The following is a 17,107-nucleotide window of genomic DNA, read 5'->3' as shown; positions in this document are numbered from 1 at the left end:
CCAGAGCCCTCGCACCCCTGCACCCCAACCCTCTGCCCTAGCCTGGAGCCTCCTCCCACACTCCAAATGCCTCGGCCCCACCACATGAATTTTGTAATGTGCACCAATATGAAGGTGATGTGTCACTCAACACCTCCATATTGGTGCACATAACAAAATTCGTTCCGCACATGGATGGGAAAAATTAGAGGGAACACTGGTCCTGACTGCCTGAAATGAGAAGACTGGCTCAGCAGAGCTGTCCCTTGGGTATGGCAAATTGGGGCGACTGCCCTGGGTCCCGTGCTTTGGGCAGTGAGGTGAGGCGGCGAACAGGGAGGCAAGCAGCGGGTGGCAGGCAGGCAGGGGGAGGCGAGGAGGAGCCCCCCTCACAGAACCTCCCCCAGCGCCTTCTGCTCGCCAGCAGGCCACACCGATCAGCGCCTACTGCCTGCCGCGGATCAGATGTTTCGCGGCCTCAGGAGGCACTGGGGGTGGAGGGGAGAGGAGCGAGGTTGCAGTGTGCTTGGGGGAAGAGGTGGGGGCAGGGCCTTGGGGGAAGGGGTGAAGTGGGGGCGGGGCCTGGGGGTAGCACCCCCCTGGCAGATTAGAAACTTGATGCCTATGTCCTGGGCGCCGCACCCCCCCCCCCAGGGACAGCCCTGGGCCTTGGACCGCATGCCTCGACACAGGTGCCTCTACGGCCTGCCTCAGGGATGTTTCCATGGTAGACATCAGCAAGGCTGATCTGGGGTCCTCTCCCCATGCATTTACAAGGTGTTTTTATTTGGACTGGCCTGCAGGAAGGAGTCCCGTTTCAGACTTGTGCTCCAGAACATGTTCACAAGATAGGGGAGGTCTTGTGGCATCTATATACTCCATGCTGGCTGAGGGTTCAGGGAGTTAACAAAGCAACTGCCTGCATGCTCAGCCAGAGCTGGTTTGGTAACTCCACAGCGGCAGGTAGATGCCTGGTTGACCCTACAGAGTTAAGCTGCCTTGTGTCGACCTATGTCGACCTAACTCTGTAAGAGGCTACACTAAAATGTCACTCCCACCGATGTGACTTGCTCTCTATGCCGACTTAATGACGCCACCTCTGCAAGAGGTATGCTAGTTAAGTCGATGTGGTGTCCGTGTAGACACTGCGTTACTTGTGTTGACTTCAGTGGCCTCTAGGAGGTGTCCCACAATACCCCACTGTGACCGTTCTGGTCATCTTTTTGAATTCCACTGCCCGGGGGCCAGGTACACAGGTAGACACACCTCCTTTTTAAAGCCCCACATATTTTTGAAATTCCATTTCCTGTTTGCTTGGTATGGAGAGCTCATCTAGCAGCTGACCATGCCGGCTCAACAGTGCAGACACACTTCTTCCTGGAGTACACCAAAAGTGGTGGATATCTGTGGGGAGAAGAGGCGGTGGGGGCATAGCTCTGATCTAGCCGCAGAAATGTTGATATCTACGAGCAGATCGCTCGGGGCATGGGGGAGAAGGGCTTTAAGAGGGACCCGCAGCTGTGCTGCATAAAAGTCAAGGAGCTGTGGCAGCGTACCAGAAGGCAAGGGATGCAAATAGTGTCTCTGGCGCAGAGCGGCAGGCATGCTGCTTTTACAAATTGCTGCATGCCATTCTCGGTGAAGATCCCACCACCACTGCCAAGAGCCCTGTGGATACTTCAGGGGAGCTGGAGTAACAGGCCCCCGAAGTGAACAGTGAGGAAGAGGTGTTGGACAAGGCAAAGGAGGAGCATGGGGTACAGGCGACCAGGGTGGATCCAGTGGCATGGTGAGCAAGGACCTCTTTCTGATGTCCAGCACCGGCGAGCCTGATGCAGGGGAAGGAAACTCTGGTAAGTATGCAATTTGCTTTGATATTGCTTTGGTATTGTCTGTTCATTTATTCTTTTTTGATCATGCTAGAAGAGGTAGTGAAATAGCTAATAGAGGTAGAGGAACTGCCCCATGCTCTATGAATCCCAAGGAGAAGTGAGAATGTAGTGCCTGTAACTTGTGTGGATCAAGGGGAGTGAGTTCAGTATGCCAAGTTTCCATTTATCTTGTGAATACACTCTCAATAGTACCTTTGTGCATTGCATCTTTTGCAGCTGGAATTGTGGCCTTGAGGGTCTCTCCATCCAGACCAGCAGAGCGGCTGTGCCACATGAGGAGGAGAAGGAAGAGGACATGGGATGATGTGTTCCAAAAGATCCTGCAAGCCTCTAGTGCTTCGGATACCGAGCACAGGGCTTAGAGGATCACCCTCATGGATAGAATGGACAGGGATAAAACGGAGAGGAGAAAAGCGCAGGAAAAGGAGAGAGACGTGCAGCACAGGAGATGCTAGTGCTTCTCAAGTGTCAAACATGCTGGAGACTCTTGTTGATCTTCAGCTTCAACAGACCCATGCTCACCTCCCTCTACACCTTATAGAGAGCTGCATTCTGGCACCTCCCCACACCCCTGTCCTCCCACATTCCACGTTGTATCCAGGGCCGCTGCATTACCCCTACCACTCCCCCCTGTAACAGACAGTTGGTGTATGTGTATGTGAAATAGAAATAACTGTTCTTTCTTCTTCAAAGGTTCTTTTCCCTGTATTTATAAAGTTTCATTCAGTTACAGATATGTCTGTTTGGAATAAAAGTCTATTTATGGAAACTTAATTCATTTGTATTAGCTCACAACATATGATGGCTAGGGCTGACCTTCACAGATAATAGCAATAGGTGCATTTGCAATGTTATATTACTACACACACCCAGCACTCATTACAAGGTTCATACTGGGCTGCAAAAAAAAAAAAAAAAACAGGCAGAGCAAGATATAGTAGCACACATCACTGTGGCTCTCTATTAAAATGGTCTTTCAAAGCCTCCCTGAGTCGCATAGCTCCCTGGAGAGATCTTACAGCTCTGGTGTCTGGCTGCTCAAAATCAGCAGACAGCTGTTCCACACCTCCACCCTGGTGGAAACTTCCCCCCTTTGCTTCACACATACTATGAAGCACGCAGCAGGCAGCTATACCTAGTGGGATATTTTTTTCACTGAGTAATCTCGTGAGTAAATAGTGCCAATGTCCTCTCAAATGGCCAAAGGCACATTCAGCTGTTACGCTGCACCTGCTGAGTCTGTAATTCAAGTGCTCCTTGCTGCTGTCAAGGTGACTGGTGTACAGCTTTGGGAGCCACAGGACTAAGGGACAGGCTGGGTCTTCCAGGATCACTATTGTCATTTCAGCATCCCCAGTGGTAACCCTCTGGTCTGGGAAGAGTCCTTGCTTGCAGCTTTCTGAACAGGCCTGTGTTAAAAATGTGTGTTATGCACCTTCCCTGACCATCTTGCGTTGATGTTAGTAAAGTATCCCTGGTGATCCATCAGCACTTGCAATACCCTAGAAAAGTAGCCCTTTCTGTTGATGTATTTGGGCAAGGTGGTCTGGTGCCAAAATAGGGATGTGTGTGCCATCTACCCCACCCTGTCACAGTTTTGGAACCCCATTGCTACAAAACCAGCCACTGTCCTGCACATTGCCCAGAGTCACAAACCCTTGTAGCAGGATGCGATTAATGGCCCTGAAAACTTGCATCACAGCAACCCCCACGGTGGATTTCCCAACTCCAAATAGATTGCTACTGATCTGTCAGTAATCTCGCATTGCCATCTTCCACACAGCGATTGCCACTTGCTTCTCCACTGTCAGTGCAGCTCTCATTGTGGTGTCGCTGCACAGGAGGGCTGGGGCAAGCTCTGCACACACTTCCAGGAATGTGGCTTTGCCCATCCGAAAATTCTACAGCCAATGTGCCTCATCCCATACCTGCGTAACAATACAATCCCACCAGTCAGTGCTTGTTTCCTGGGCCCAGAACTGGTGCTTCCCCCTCTGCAGCTGCTCCGTGAAGACTAGCAACAACCTTCAATTGTTTGTGTTCCACAACAAGCTAGCCTCCATGGAATTGTGATGTTCCCCACACCTCCTCTGGTGGCTCTGCAAATGCTGCAGGATCAGGCGCATTGTGCTCACAAAATAGTGCAGACCGGTGCAGGAACCATGCTTCTCACAGACATGGCGGATGTGTGGGTTTGTGGGGCTTTTGAAAAGAGTTACAGACATCATAGGATGCAGATAAAATTATGGGATGGAGAAAACTGCATCATGGGATGTTGAAACTGTGTTCCCAGTTGCCTCTGAGTGACTCATTTGCCCCCATGAGGCATTGCAAACCCTTCCCAAACCATCCTGCGCTAGATGGTGGCAAGTTGTACAGTGGGAGAGCTCAGTGCAAGTGCTGGTAGTGAGGACGCACCCCACTGACGCAAGGAGCGTGGTGTGGACATGCAAAAGCAGTTTAATTACTGTTGCAGCTGTACATTGGTGTAACTTAGGCTCGACTTAATTTTGTAGTGTAGACTTGCCCTGAGGGGGACTGCAGGGAGAGGAGTCCTTCAGCAGGCTGCTGAAAAGCTGCCAAACCAACCAACCCACCCAGCAAAGGGAGGAGCAGGACAAAGAAGCTGGGGAAGACTACAGAGGCACAAGTAACTCAAGGGACTGTGGAGGACTGGTTTCTGGCTGTCCCAAACAATGGCCCTGAGCTGCAACCCAGTGGAACCCTAGCCGGGGGCTTCCTAGAGAAGAAGCTCCTTAACACGGGTGAACTAGGCCTGATTAGCCCCTATTACAGGACATCAAACTTTCCCACCACCAAATGAAGCTTTGTGGTGTTTTCATACAGTGGCTAATCTTGTCTGTGTGTTTGGCCGCTGTGGCTCATTCCGCAGGCTTGTACATTGCACCTAATTGTGGTTTTGAGAAGTGTCTTTCTCTGCTTTGTACATCAAATGAAACCCCTCCCTGTTCACTGGGCTGGTGTTGACTTTATTGCTGCTTGCTGCTGCGGTGTACTAACTTCTTACTCTCCAGAAGTGGGAATCCTGGTAGAGGGCATCTTTAGAAAAGGAGAAATTATTTAACTTGTTCTACTCCTTGGAAGATCTCCTCTCTGGAGCATTCTCGCCTCCCCTAAGGCTGTGGACCTTTTCTTCATTGAGAGGCTTTTCTCTTGCACTCCTTTTTTTTCTCTCTCTGTTTTCTTTTCTCTGAGGCACATTTTAGATTTTATGTTCTTGAACTGGCTCATCCTGGGAGCTTTGCCTCCTATCCAGCCAGAGGAACTGCCTGGAACAGACAGAGGGCAGCATTTATATTTGGCAGGAAGTAGCATGCGACAGTAGTAGGGGGCATGGCTCTCTGTTACTGGTGCCCTAATGGGACAAGGGGAGCTGTGCCAGTCTCATGCTGAAGAGATAGGGCTGTGGGAGCTGATGTCTTCAGAGAAGGAGAGTACCAAGTGAATCATTTCCCTTCCTGAGGGCAGCAGTGCTCAGCTGCCACCCTGAAGTAGGATATTTGGCTATTCTTATTTTAGTTGATAACTGAAAATGTTTACGTCTGGCTGCAGAGTCAGACTTTTACCTCCTTCTGAAGACAGTTTCTCCAGGTCTGTTCCTGCTCCACACATGTATTTCCTGCGTTTTAGTTTGAAATAAACTGCCTCTTGAGTGATGCCTGGCTTTTCTGCTGTGGGTGGGAAGAGAAGAAGGAGCTGATCGAGTCTCACTCTGCCCTTCGTCATCTTGCACTGCAAACCTGTTTGAGAGAGAGAACTATTTGGAGGGTTCATCCTTGCTGCACCCTATTTATAGTCTATGCTGGATGGTGTGGGCTTGTGACAGGAGTGAAATACGCCCTCTCAAGAGGTGTCGGCTGCTTGATGGGGGTTACCTTCTCTTCATAGTAAAATCATCTTTGACCATATGAACTCCATTCACCTTAGCTGTGAGGTGACTTCTACACAACCAACTAATGTGGCAGGTGGCAGGTCCCAGCTCCTCCAGAGAGGATGCTGGACTAAAGGCTGTAATAATTCCTTCCTCGTAGGTGCTAGAGCTATAGGGAGCATCCACCAAGTGGTATTATGGCACAGGGTGAGAGGAGGAGTCTTGTGCTGGCCACAGGAACTTAGAGGACCCAGGGGCAAGAGACTCAGAGGTACTACAGATGGAGCAAGCTGAGGAGCACCTGCACTCTGCCAGCTATTTGGGGGCCAGTTTAGGAGTCTCACGTGATAGAGCTGCCACAGCTTCCCTGAAGACAGATTGGAAAAAACAGGGATTGTTACCTTTAAAAAGGAGACGTGATAAAGGTCTGAAAATAATGACTGGTCAAGAGAAGGTGGATCAGGAGCTCCTGTTTTCCCTTCTCATGACAGAAGAACAAAGGGACATTTTAATGACATTAAAAGGTGGCAGATTCAAAACTGAGAAAAGGAAATACATTTTCACACAATTTGTAATTAGCCAGTGGGACTTGCTGCCGCAGGGTGTCACTGAGACCAAACACTGACCATTTAAGAAGCGAGTGGACACTTACAGGGTTGAGAATGTCCAGAGTTAGAATAGATTGGTAATGAAAGTTGGAAGGCACATTAAACCTCCTGCCTCAGAGCTTAGACCAATTTCTAACTCTTAGGGATTAGAATGATGCTTTATCCTACATCTGCTCTTGTGGAGTTCTTGCTCCTTCCTCTGAAGTGTCCGGTTCTGGCCTGTCAGAAAAAGAATGCTGCACAGGTTAGACCATAGATTTGGTCGAACTGGGCACTTCCCAGGACCCCTCTCCCTCTTTGGTTTTTACACCTGTCATATAGTTGATGGTAGTTTTCCTTGTTTAGCAAAGACATATGTATTTCACTCTCCGTTTCTCCTCATAATTCCAGCTCCTCCAGCCCTTGATCATGTTTGTGGCTCTCCTTTGACTTCAACTTCCAATCTCTCACGTAATGAGGAGCCCAGAAGTGATCTCATTTCAGCAGGGGTAGCACAGATTAGTGCATCCTTGCTGCCCAGCTTGCTCTGTACCAGTTTCAGGGTAATTCCCCAAGGTACTAGTTTATGATTTTCTGTTATGTTTTGTCAGTGGTTTTTAGCCTCTTAGGGTTATTTCTGTCTTCACTCATAACCCGCCTTACTCCCCACTGGAAGGTTTCTTTCTGCAGAAACCAAACACTCCGCAACTCCTGCACCTATACAGCTGGGATCCCAGAGATATGTCCTTGTCTCTCTGTGCTTTTTGACTCCCAGCTCTTGGGGTTAGTCTGTCTCCATGGCGTGGGCTACATAGATTGCAGGGGATTCCTACAGTGAGGGCAGGGGAGGGGCGGCTCCTGGTGGTGAGATGAACTGGCTGGGAGAAAAGGCATTTTAAGTAGTAACAGTGGGCAGCTGTGTGAGAACTGACCCATCCTGCCCCCTGGTCTGTCTCTGGTGAAGTACTGAAGGGGCGATGGGGCACCTGTCCCACTACCGCATTACAGATTGCTGGATAGCTACACAGCGTCCTCTGAATTGAAACAGTTCCTCTGTAGTAGCTCACTGTGTTTCTCTGCTGTAAACATACTCACTCACCCTTGTAGTTGAATCTTGGCCGTGGTGGAGCATAGGCATGTGTTGGTAAATTCCCAGGCAGGCAGAGCCCAAGGCAGCTTTTTGGCTCCAGAAGTTTGTAACTCCCTGTTATACTGTGAGAAGTGGAGGTGAGTCGCTTGTCTCCTGGTCTGTGCTAGATTCCCACCAGGAATCTCCTGGTACAGCCTGGAAGAGTCTGTAATGCTGTATAGGGGAAAGCAGTGGATGTGTTATTCCTTGACTTTAGCAAAGCTTTTGATACGGTCTCCCACAGTATTCTTGCCGCCAAGTTAAAGAAGTATGGGCTGGATGAATGGACTGTAAGGTGGATAGAAAGCTGGCTAGATCGTCGGGCTCAACGGGTAGCGATCAATGGCTCCATGTCTAGTTGGCAGCCGGTTTCGAGCGGAGTGCCCCAGGGGTCGGTCCTGGGGCCGGTTTTGTTTAATGTCTTTATTAATGATCTGGAGGATGGTGTGGACTGCACTCTCAGCAAGTTTGCAGATGACACTAAACTGGGAGGCGTGGTAGATACACTAGAGGGTAGGGATCGGATACAGAGGGACCTAGACAAATTAGAGGATTGGGCCAAAAGAAACCCGATGAGGTTCAACAAGGATAAGTGCAGAGTCCTGCACTTAGGACGGAAGAATCCCATGCACAGCTACAGACTAGGGACCAAATGGCTAGGTAGCAGTTCTGCAGAAAAGGACCTAGGGGTCACAGTGGACGAGAAGCTGGATATGAGTCAACAGTGTGCTCTTGTTCCCAAGAAGGCTAACGGCATTTTGGGCTGTATAAGTAGGGGCATTGCCAGCAGATCGAGGAACGTGATCGTTCCCCTTTATTCGACATTGGTGAGGCCTCATCTGGAGTACTGTGTCCAGTTTTGGGCCCCACACTACAAGAAGGATGTGGAAAAATTGGAAAGAGTCCAGCGGAGGGCAACAAAAATGATTAGGGGTCTGGAGCACATGACTTATGAGGAGAGGCTGAGGGAACTGGGATTGTTTAGTCTCCCAGAAGAGAAGAATGAGGGGGGATTTGATAGCTGCTTTCAACTACCTGAGGGGGGGTTCCAAAGAGGATGGAGCTCGGCTGTTCTCAGTGGTGGCAGATGACAGAACAAGGAGCAATGGTCTCAAGTTGCAGTGGGGGAGGTCTAGGTTGGATATTAGGAAACACTATTTCACTAGGAGGGTGGTGAAGCACTGGAATGCGTTACCTAGGGAGGTGGTGGAATCTCCTTCCTTAGAGGTTTTCAAGGCCCGGCTTGACAAAGCCCTGGCTGGGATGATTTAGTTGGGAATTGGTCCTGCTTTGAGCAGGGGGTTGGACTAGATGACCTCCTGAGGTCCCTTCCAACCCTGATATTCTATGATTTAGACACTGTAACATTGACTTTCTGGCTCTTTCTCATTCCCAGTTGTTTGCTGCTTCTAAATGGATTCCAGTGAATTTCCTGGATCTTTGGACCCACTTTCTCTGCCTGATAAGCCACTGATTGGTGATCTCCCTGCTGACATGGAGTTTGGGGAAGATCTTCTGGGCTCCCAGACAGCTTCTGCACAGCAAGGGTCAGGTCTTCAACCCCCTGTGATGGAATGGGATCAGACCAAGCAGGTCACTGCAGATGGGGACTTAGACCTTTTGGTGAAAGCAGACAGTTTGGCTGACCTAAGCAAATCAAACAGTCTTGATCTAAATAAACCCAGTGTCTTGGATGTTCTGGAGAAACCTGGTGTCTTAGATGACTTGGATGAAGCCACTGACTTGATGGTTCTAGATAAACCAGGGGATTTGGAGGGTCTGTACAAGGCACATTCTTCCCAGGACGACATGGATGGGCATGGGGACTCCTCTGTGCTGGCTAGGGAAGACATTGTGCCAGAAGCTTGGAAAGAAGGGGAAGATAAACCAAAGTATGACTCTGGGGACCTAAAAGATGATTGTGCTGCTGCCACTGCTGCGCTTTGTGATGGCAATACCCTGGAGTCCCCCCTGCAGCCCATTCCTGTTGCAGGGGAGCTGAGCTGTGCGCCATCCACAGAGGAATTTACAACGCAGCTCTCAAGTTTGCCAGCGGTTTCGCCACAGCCCAGTCTTAAGCAGGCAAAGAAAACAAGGTTGAAGGCACCAAGGAAAAGCTCCCCTGTGCAAAAAGAGGAGCCAGCAGCAGAAGAGGGGCTAGAACAGAGCCCTGCCCTGCCCCCTGAGCACACTGATGAAGGCCAGGCTGAGGAGGGGGATGAGGATGGTGGTAATGCCCTCAGACAAGAGAGCAGCATGCCGAAAGCACAGGAGACCACACTGTCATCATCCCCAGGTAGGTCTTCCAATGCCGGGGCGAAGTTCTTGCATGACAAGTGGTGGGCAGCCTCTGCTCCAGTAAACTGGAGACTGATCAGCTCTCGACTTACCCTGGGGTCTCCTGCCAGTGTTCCCTTTAATTTTTCTCACTCATGTGCGGAATAAATTTTATTATGTACACCACTATGGAAGTGATATGTGACACATGACCTTCATATTGGTGCACATAACAAAATTCATATGGTGGGGGTGGGGCCGAGCGGTTCAGAGTGTGGGAGGGGCTCAGGGCTGGGGCAGAGGGTTGGGGTGCGGGGGGGGTGCAGGCTCTGGCTGAGGGTGCGGCCTCTGGGGTGGGGCCAGGGATGAGGGGCTCAGGGCTGGGGCAGAGGGTTGGGGTGCAGGGTGTGAGGGCTCCAGCTGGGGGTGCGGGCTCTCAGGTGGGGCCAGGGATGAGGGGTTTGGGGTGCAGGAGGGTGCTGCGGGGCTACGGCGAAGAGAGAGGACTCCCCCCAGCTCTCTCTCCCCGCAGCAGCACCTGGGCTGGGGCTGCAGGATAGGCGCCCCTCCCTCTGTCCCCGCACGTCTGGGCCTGGGCTGAGTTCGGGCCTGGGGAGGGGTGCCCCGGCTGCGCCTGGGGCTGGGTTGGGCCACTCTGGCCACAGCTGGGTCCACGTCGCCCTGGCCACAGCAGGAGGGGTGCCCCTTCCCCGGCTGGTCCCCAGCTGTGGCAGGTCTCCAGGCAAGTTCCCTGAGCGCCTGCACGGCTCTAAATAGGCTGCTGCACGGCTGCGCAGCTTACAGGGAACTTAGGTCTCTTCTGTGTGTGAACCAGCATTGCCTGCTAATTGGGTGGGCTGGGGAAGTGGCCCCAATAGGAGGGATTAATAGCTCTGGCAGTCAGGGCCCTGGGTGCAAATGAGCGCGCTCATTGGCTGCCGTAGCTTGAAGTTTGCTCCTATTGGCTACTGGTCCCCCTGCCAAAGCGCTGGATTCAGCCCATGCTGGTGCGGTTGGTGATGTCTGCGGCTACCTTGGCACTAGGGGTGGAGCAGCGTGGGCAGGGCATATCTCCATTAGGCCGGGTTCATGCCCTGCTCTCCACACCAGGCTGAGGAAGGCCTGGACCTACCCACACCTTTCCCAGGCTGAGTCTGTTCTGTGTTTAGAGAGAGGATTCGGTCGCCAGGTTGGCAGGCTGGCTCTGAAAATGTAGAAGTGACAGCTGCAGCTGCCCAGTGTCTCTCTCCCACTCTGCATGCAGGCCTGCTCCCCACAGCATGCTCCCGGGTGTGAATACCACACCTTGTATGTGGTTTTTCCTCCATGTGGCTCTGTGGTATCAAGCCTTGCTGGCATGCGGAGGCAGGAGCAAAGGCGGGTCTTCTTCCCTGTGATTTCTAGCCCCTCCTGTTTATGCAGAGGGCTGCTGTCTCTGAGCAGGAAGCTTTTCCCCTGCTCTGGAGAGAATCAGGGTCTGGGATTCAGGTGTCATCTGTATTTCCGTTGCAGGAGAAGACCTGGCCGGGAAGGGAAGCGAACAGCCAACTGAGAAGGTGAGGAGAGTTCAGACAAGTGTCTCTGTCTGAAATAGTACTTGAAGGCCACCCCTCTGAGTGAGCATGGGAAGGAGTGTGCCTGTCTCCTGGGGCAGACACCTTCTCTGTGCTGTGCAGGTGGCTTCAATGTTAGCTCCCTGCCAGGCTACAGCTCCTTTCTCTGAAGCCAGCTCGGTCCCCCTGCCCTGCTAAACCCAGTCAGGACCTTGGCTGGGCTTCAGCAAAGCTTGAACCATCTGCACTTAGTTTGAAAGAAGAGCCCTGAAGCTGGGCCCTGGGAGTGGCCGAGGCTCTCTGTCCATGGTCACCCTGGAAGATGGTTGATCTGAATATTCTCTGGGTATCTTCCAGGAGCAGAAGAGAAGCGAACGAGCCAGGAGATCAGAGGCAGCCAGGCCTGAAACTGTGAATTCCTCTGAGAGCAGTAAGTAACCTAGGCTGGCCACTCGGCCCAATTCTAAGTCGGGGGAGAGGGAAGAGGTGAGGGGCGGTGTGAGCACTCCTCTGAGACGCCCCTTCCCAGCCAGCAGCACAATCCCCTGGGCAGCTCTGTCCCTTTCTCCCCACCCCACCTGGGGATCAGGAGGTGGGCTTCATTGTAGGGACTTTCCTGGGGGAAAACATCCAGTGTCTGCCTCTGAGATGCAGAGTCTAAAAGTGCTTGTGGCATCTGCTGCTCCTTCCTCTAGGAGTGGGGAGGAATTGTGCCCCTCACACCTGCTCCCTTCTCTCTTGTGGGAAGGGGCTGGGGGGAGCTGCCTTGGTCTCTGTAATGCACAGTGGAACGTGCAGAGATTTCTGCAGTCTGCTCTAAGTGTTTGCAATTGAACTTGCTGCTTGGCCCCAAAGAATCGTGCCTTTCGTGTGGAGACAGCAGTGCCCAAGGCTCAGTGAGCCTGCGGGTTTCCTGCTTCATCCCCTGCCAGCACATTACAGCTTTCCAAGGTCCCTTACTCCTCCCTGCTGAGGAAATTCCAGGTTCTGCACCCTGAAATGGACTCCAGAAAGCCCTGTCCCCAGTCTGGACATAGGGTTATGCTGCAGTCCCTAACAGGGAATCTGTCTCTCCCTTTCCCTGCTCACAGTCCCGGTCTCTGACGAGGACTCGGATGCTATGGTGGATGATCCCAATGATGAGGACTTTGTTCCCTTCCGTACCCGGCGCTCGACCCGCATGTCCTTGCGCACACAGATGGCTCAGCGGGCTGCCCGCTCCACCGTCACCAAGATGACTTGTGCCAACTGCCGGACCCCACTGCAGAAGGGCCAGACCGCCTACCAGCGCAAAGGGCTCCCTCAGCTCTTCTGCTCCAGTTCCTGTCTCACCACCTTCTCCAAGAAACCACCCGGCAAGAAGATCTGCACCTTCTGTAAAAAGTGTGTGCCCTCCCTGCCTTATCTGCCCTCTCGCCCCCTTCCCCCGCCTTCCATCTGACTAGCCATCCTCGCCCCCATCTCACCCTGCCTTCCTCATCCACCTACCCATATGCCCTGCTTTCACAGTATTGCTTACCCCTGCCTACCTTCCCTCGCGCCCACCCTCACACTCCCCAGCCCACTACCCTTCCTGCTGAATCCCTTGTCTACTCTCCCCCCGTCACCCCATCCTGCTCCCTTGCCCCCCTTCATATTCCTGGCCTCCCCCCAATACCCTATCGTTCCCCACCACAGGACTCCACTCCCTCTAACTGCACTTTCTGCTCCCCCTCAAATCCCCCAGTCCTGGAGCCCCTTGCATTACGGCCCACCCTCCCTCTTTGTCCTGGAGTGGGGGTGTCCCCTGCGCTAACCAGTCCCTTCCTGCCCCCCAGAGAGATCTGGAACACCAAGGATTCTGTTGTGGCCCAGATCGGCTCAGGTGCCTCTTTCCATGAGTTCTGCACCTCTGTGTGCCTCTCCCTCTACGAAGCGCAGCAGCAGAGACCAGCCCCTCAGCCTGCAGAGGCCTCGGACACCAGCCGCTGCAGTGTCTGTCACAAGCCTGGGGAGGTAAGCAGAGCCCTGGTTTGTCCAGTGTTTGGCCCAAGAAGCTTTGAAGCCATCTGCTGGAGCTCAGTATCTGGGTTGGCCTGGGGAACCTGCCAGGGACTCCTATGGCCTCAGGCTGTGGCCCGTGTGCAGATTTGGGCTTGTTTTCAGATTCTTCCTTTTCCATTGTTTTCTACCCATCAGCCCCAGAGGCGCAGCTTCTGCTCTCTTCTCCCCATGCTGCCCCTTGCAGCTCCCCGTGCCGCTCATTCCATCGTCCTGTTGGGATGGGAGCCAGCCTGCACGGGTTTGCTAGAGTAATGGCCCTTCCTGCCCAGAGGCACAGGCCAGCTTGAGGGCCAGGCCCCTGCAGAATGGCAGGGGTGAGCCTGTGCTTGCCTCTGAGGCAGTGCCTGGTGCCGGTGTATGTGCAGATCCAGCACGAGGTCAGCAATGGGAACGTGGTGCACCGGCTCTGCAGTGACGCCTGCTTCACCAAATTCCGAGCCACCAAGGGGCTGAAAACCAACTGCTGTGATAACTGCGGCCTCTACATCTACAACAAGGGATTGCCACTGGAGTACCTCTTCCATGAGGGCCAGCAGAAACGCTTCTGCAATTCCACCTGCCTCAATAGCTACAAGAAGGTGAGGGGTTCCTGGAGACAGGGAGGGGCTCCGGGGGCACCTATCTCCCTTTCCCGAGGCTTTTACCAGCCTTCCCCTGGCTCAGTGCAGGGCGCTTCCTCTGCAGTAGCAGCAACTCTGAGCAGTCTCGCTTTTGGCTCCTCCAACACTCAGGAAGTTTCTTAAGAAAAGAGATCCAAAGGCTCTCTTCAAAGCAGACCAGTGGAGGTGCACTGAGCTTATTCTTGCTGCTGGGGCTGCAGCTCCCCAGGCCTGTCCCTGTGGCCAGTGGGCTGGCTGTATAAATCGGTCTGGCCCTGTGGCCAGTGGGCTGGCTGGATAAGTCGGCCTGGCTCTGGGACCTGTGGGCTGGCTGGATAAGTCAGCCTGACCCTGGGACCTGTGGGCTGGCGCTCCTGGTCACTTGCTTAGCGAGGCTGATTGTCAGAGGCACAGAGCTGGCTCCTTATGGTGGCCAGAAAGCCCAGAGCTGGTTCTATCCTGCTGTGCTGTGCAGGATTCAGTGAACTAGACAATACCCCCACTGAGGGGCCTCTCTTGCATCCAGCCATGGGGTCCCTACAAAGCGGCTGTGTGCCCCAGGCTAGCCTGAGATCTAGGTGGGTTCTCAGATGGTAGAGGGGAGCGTGCCAGGGCCTGTGACCCAAGGGGGGAACAGAGTGCAAGCTTGTCGTCCATGTTGTGTGTTCATGTCAACCTGCTGTAGAAGAACTGCCTTGTGGAGCCATTGAAGGGGATGGGAGGAGGGAGAGGGGATGAGGATGGGCTAGGACATGGGATGGAGGAAAGCAGGGGCCTGAGCTCTCCAGTAGCCGCCCTCTGCTTCATGCTTGCAGAAGAATACCCGCGTGTACCCCTGCATGTGGTGCAAAACGCTGTGTAAGAACTTCGACATGCTGCCCAACGTGGATCGGAGCGGCAAGATGGGCCTGTTCTGCTCCATCTGCTGTACCACCTCTCACAAAGTGAAGCAGTCGGGTCTGACTGGTAAGAGAACGTCTGCCCCAAAGGGCCCTGTGTCACTGACCTCTGACCTGTCGGAGTGAGGCTTAGGGGGAGCCCGCAGAGAGAGAGGTGTCACATGTTTGGGGATCTCCGACATTGCCCTAGGTAAGCCTGGGTTGGTCACCAAGCTGGAGTGAGGCTGCGACCTCCCTGTCCCCTGAGGCAGCATTTCTGCCCTGGCAAAGCCCAGCATCCCCGTTCTCCTGGGATTGTTGCACCAGGGTGTCTGAGTACCAGGCCCACTATAACAGACCTGGAGAGAATGGGATAGGAACGTGCAGCCCATTCTCTCCCTCCAGTCCCACCTTCCACGCTGCTGCCATCACTGTCTCTGTCTTGCTAGGTCCTGCTAGGCCCTGCAGCTTCTGCAGAAAGAGCCTGTCTGAGCCCTGCTATTACAACAAGACTGACCGGGTTGTGTACCAGTTCTGCAGCCCCAGCTGCTGGACCAAATTCCAGGTACTGAAACATGCTTCCTGTCAGGGAGGGATCCCCCTCCCCTCTCCCAGCAGAGGCTGCTGCTTCCTGGGACTCCAACAGGGTGGGCACACTGGAAAGTCCCAGCTGGGGCATAGGAGTAAATTACAACCAGCCTAAGAGCAGAGGGTGGGGCCAGCACCAGGGTTACTGACACGCACAGTCCCTGCAACTCCTATGCTCCAGCTGGGACTTTCCAGTGTGCCCTCCCTGGAGGAGTCCCAGGAAGCAGCAGCCCCAGATAATGTTGACCAAGAGTCCTAAGAGAGCTGGAGATCCTTGGCCCACTGATGTGCATTTTTAGTGAATCTTGGAATACTGAGGAAATTCCAGAAGACTTGGAAGAGAGCTAATGTCATGCAATGGTTCAAAAAGGACAAGCAGGATGACCTGAGTAACTGTAGTCCAGTTAGCCTGCCATCAGTCCCTGGCAAAGTAATGAAAAAGCAAATACAGGAATCAATCAATAAAGAATTAAAGGATGGGAATGTAAGTCATGCCAGTCATCATGGCTTTATGGGAAATAGGTCTCGTCAAACAAACCTGGTTTGGCTGATGAAAGCGAACTGTGTAGATGTACAGTTAGACTTTAGTAAGGGGTTTGTCATAGTGACACGCAACGTGTTGATTACAAAATTACCACTCTATGATATCCGTCAAGCACATGTTAAATGGATTAAGAATGGTTAACGGACAGATCTCAAAAAGCAGTTGTCAATGGGGATGTTTCTAGTGGGGTCCCGCAGGGATCGGTCTCCTAGGCCCAGTGTTCACCATTTTCATCAATGATCTGGAAGGAAATATAAATTCTTGCTGATACGGTTTGTGGATGACACAAAGCTTGGCAGTGGTAAATGATGTTGAGGACAGGCAAGCATACAGAGCCATCTGGTTTGGCCCATTCAAACAACATGTGTTTTAATAAAGCCAAATGCAAGTTCATGCATCTAGGGACAAAGAATGCCAACCACTGGGGAAGGGGACTGTATCCTGGAAAGCAGGGACTCTGAAGGGTTTAGAGGTCATAGCAGACAAACAGCTGAGTGGGAGCTCCCAGTGCGAGAGATCACTTGATCGTTACCTGTTAGGTTCACTCCCTCTGGGGCACCTGGCATTGGCCACTGTTGGAAGACAGGATACTGGGCTAGATGGACCTTTGGTCTGACCCAGTACGGCCGTTCTTATATTGATGCTCTGGCAAAGGGCTAATGTGACCCTTGGCTGTGTAAACGGACATAGTGAGTGGGGGAGCTGGGAGGGGACGTCACCTCTGAATAAGGCGTTGGTGAGGCTGATCCTGGACTGCATCCAGCTCTGGTGTCCACACCTTAAAAAGTGTTGAAACATTGGAGAGGGTGCAGAACAGAGCCACAACAAGGATTTGAGGGCTGGAGAAAACATGTGCTAGGGAGAGATGTAGAGGCCAATGTGTTTAGCTTGTCAGAAAGACACTTGAGAGGTGAGTTGACCACAGTGTCTGAACACCTTTGTGGGGAGAAAATACGGGGCACTCTGTGGCTCTTTAATTTAGCAGAGAAAGGCAGAGCGAGAACCAGTGGCTGGCAGCCAAAGCTAGACGCGTTCAGATTAGAAATAAAGCACCAACGTTTCAGGCAGGGTGACTAGCCGTTGGCACAAACTCCCCAGGAAGTGGTGGATTCTCCATCTCTTGAGGTCTGCACATGAGGGCTGGAT

General features: G+C 52.7%; 1 protein-coding gene across 4 annotated transcripts in view; it reads left to right on the top strand.

Annotated features, from left to right (window-relative positions):
* The window catches only part of ZMYM3 (zinc finger MYM-type containing 3), a 50,744-nt gene that overhangs the window by 13,207 nt on the left and 20,430 nt on the right, over positions 1-17,107 (top strand). For 2 of the 4 annotated variants that reach the window (XM_026652946.2, XM_026652945.1), the window contains exons 2-9: positions 8,876-9,775; positions 11,269-11,312; positions 11,667-11,739; positions 12,401-12,692; positions 13,127-13,304; positions 13,718-13,930; positions 14,767-14,917; positions 15,279-15,394. In XM_026652946.2, coding sequence (XP_026508731.1) covers positions 8,893-9,775; positions 11,269-11,312; positions 11,667-11,739; positions 12,401-12,692; positions 13,127-13,304; positions 13,718-13,930; positions 14,767-14,917; positions 15,279-15,394 — 1,950 coding nt within the window. In that variant the 5' untranslated portion in view covers positions 8,876-8,892. Of the gene's footprint in view, positions 1-6,761; positions 6,927-8,875; positions 9,776-11,268; positions 11,313-11,666; positions 11,740-12,400; positions 12,693-13,126; positions 13,305-13,717; positions 13,931-14,766; positions 14,918-15,278; positions 15,395-17,107 lie in introns of all 4 variants that reach the window. The other 2 variants (XM_029911840.1, XM_026652944.1) reach the window with 2 other exon arrangements.

This window comes from Terrapene carolina, unplaced genomic scaffold, assembly GCF_002925995.2.
Source record: "Terrapene carolina triunguis isolate 2854851 unplaced genomic scaffold, T_m_triunguis-2.0 Scaffold131, whole genome shotgun sequence".
Classification (NCBI taxonomy): Eukaryota; Metazoa; Chordata; order Testudines; family Emydidae; genus Terrapene; species Terrapene triunguis.
The sequence above is the reverse complement of the archived record's forward strand: the minus strand, read 5'-3'. Positions and strand labels throughout refer to the sequence as shown.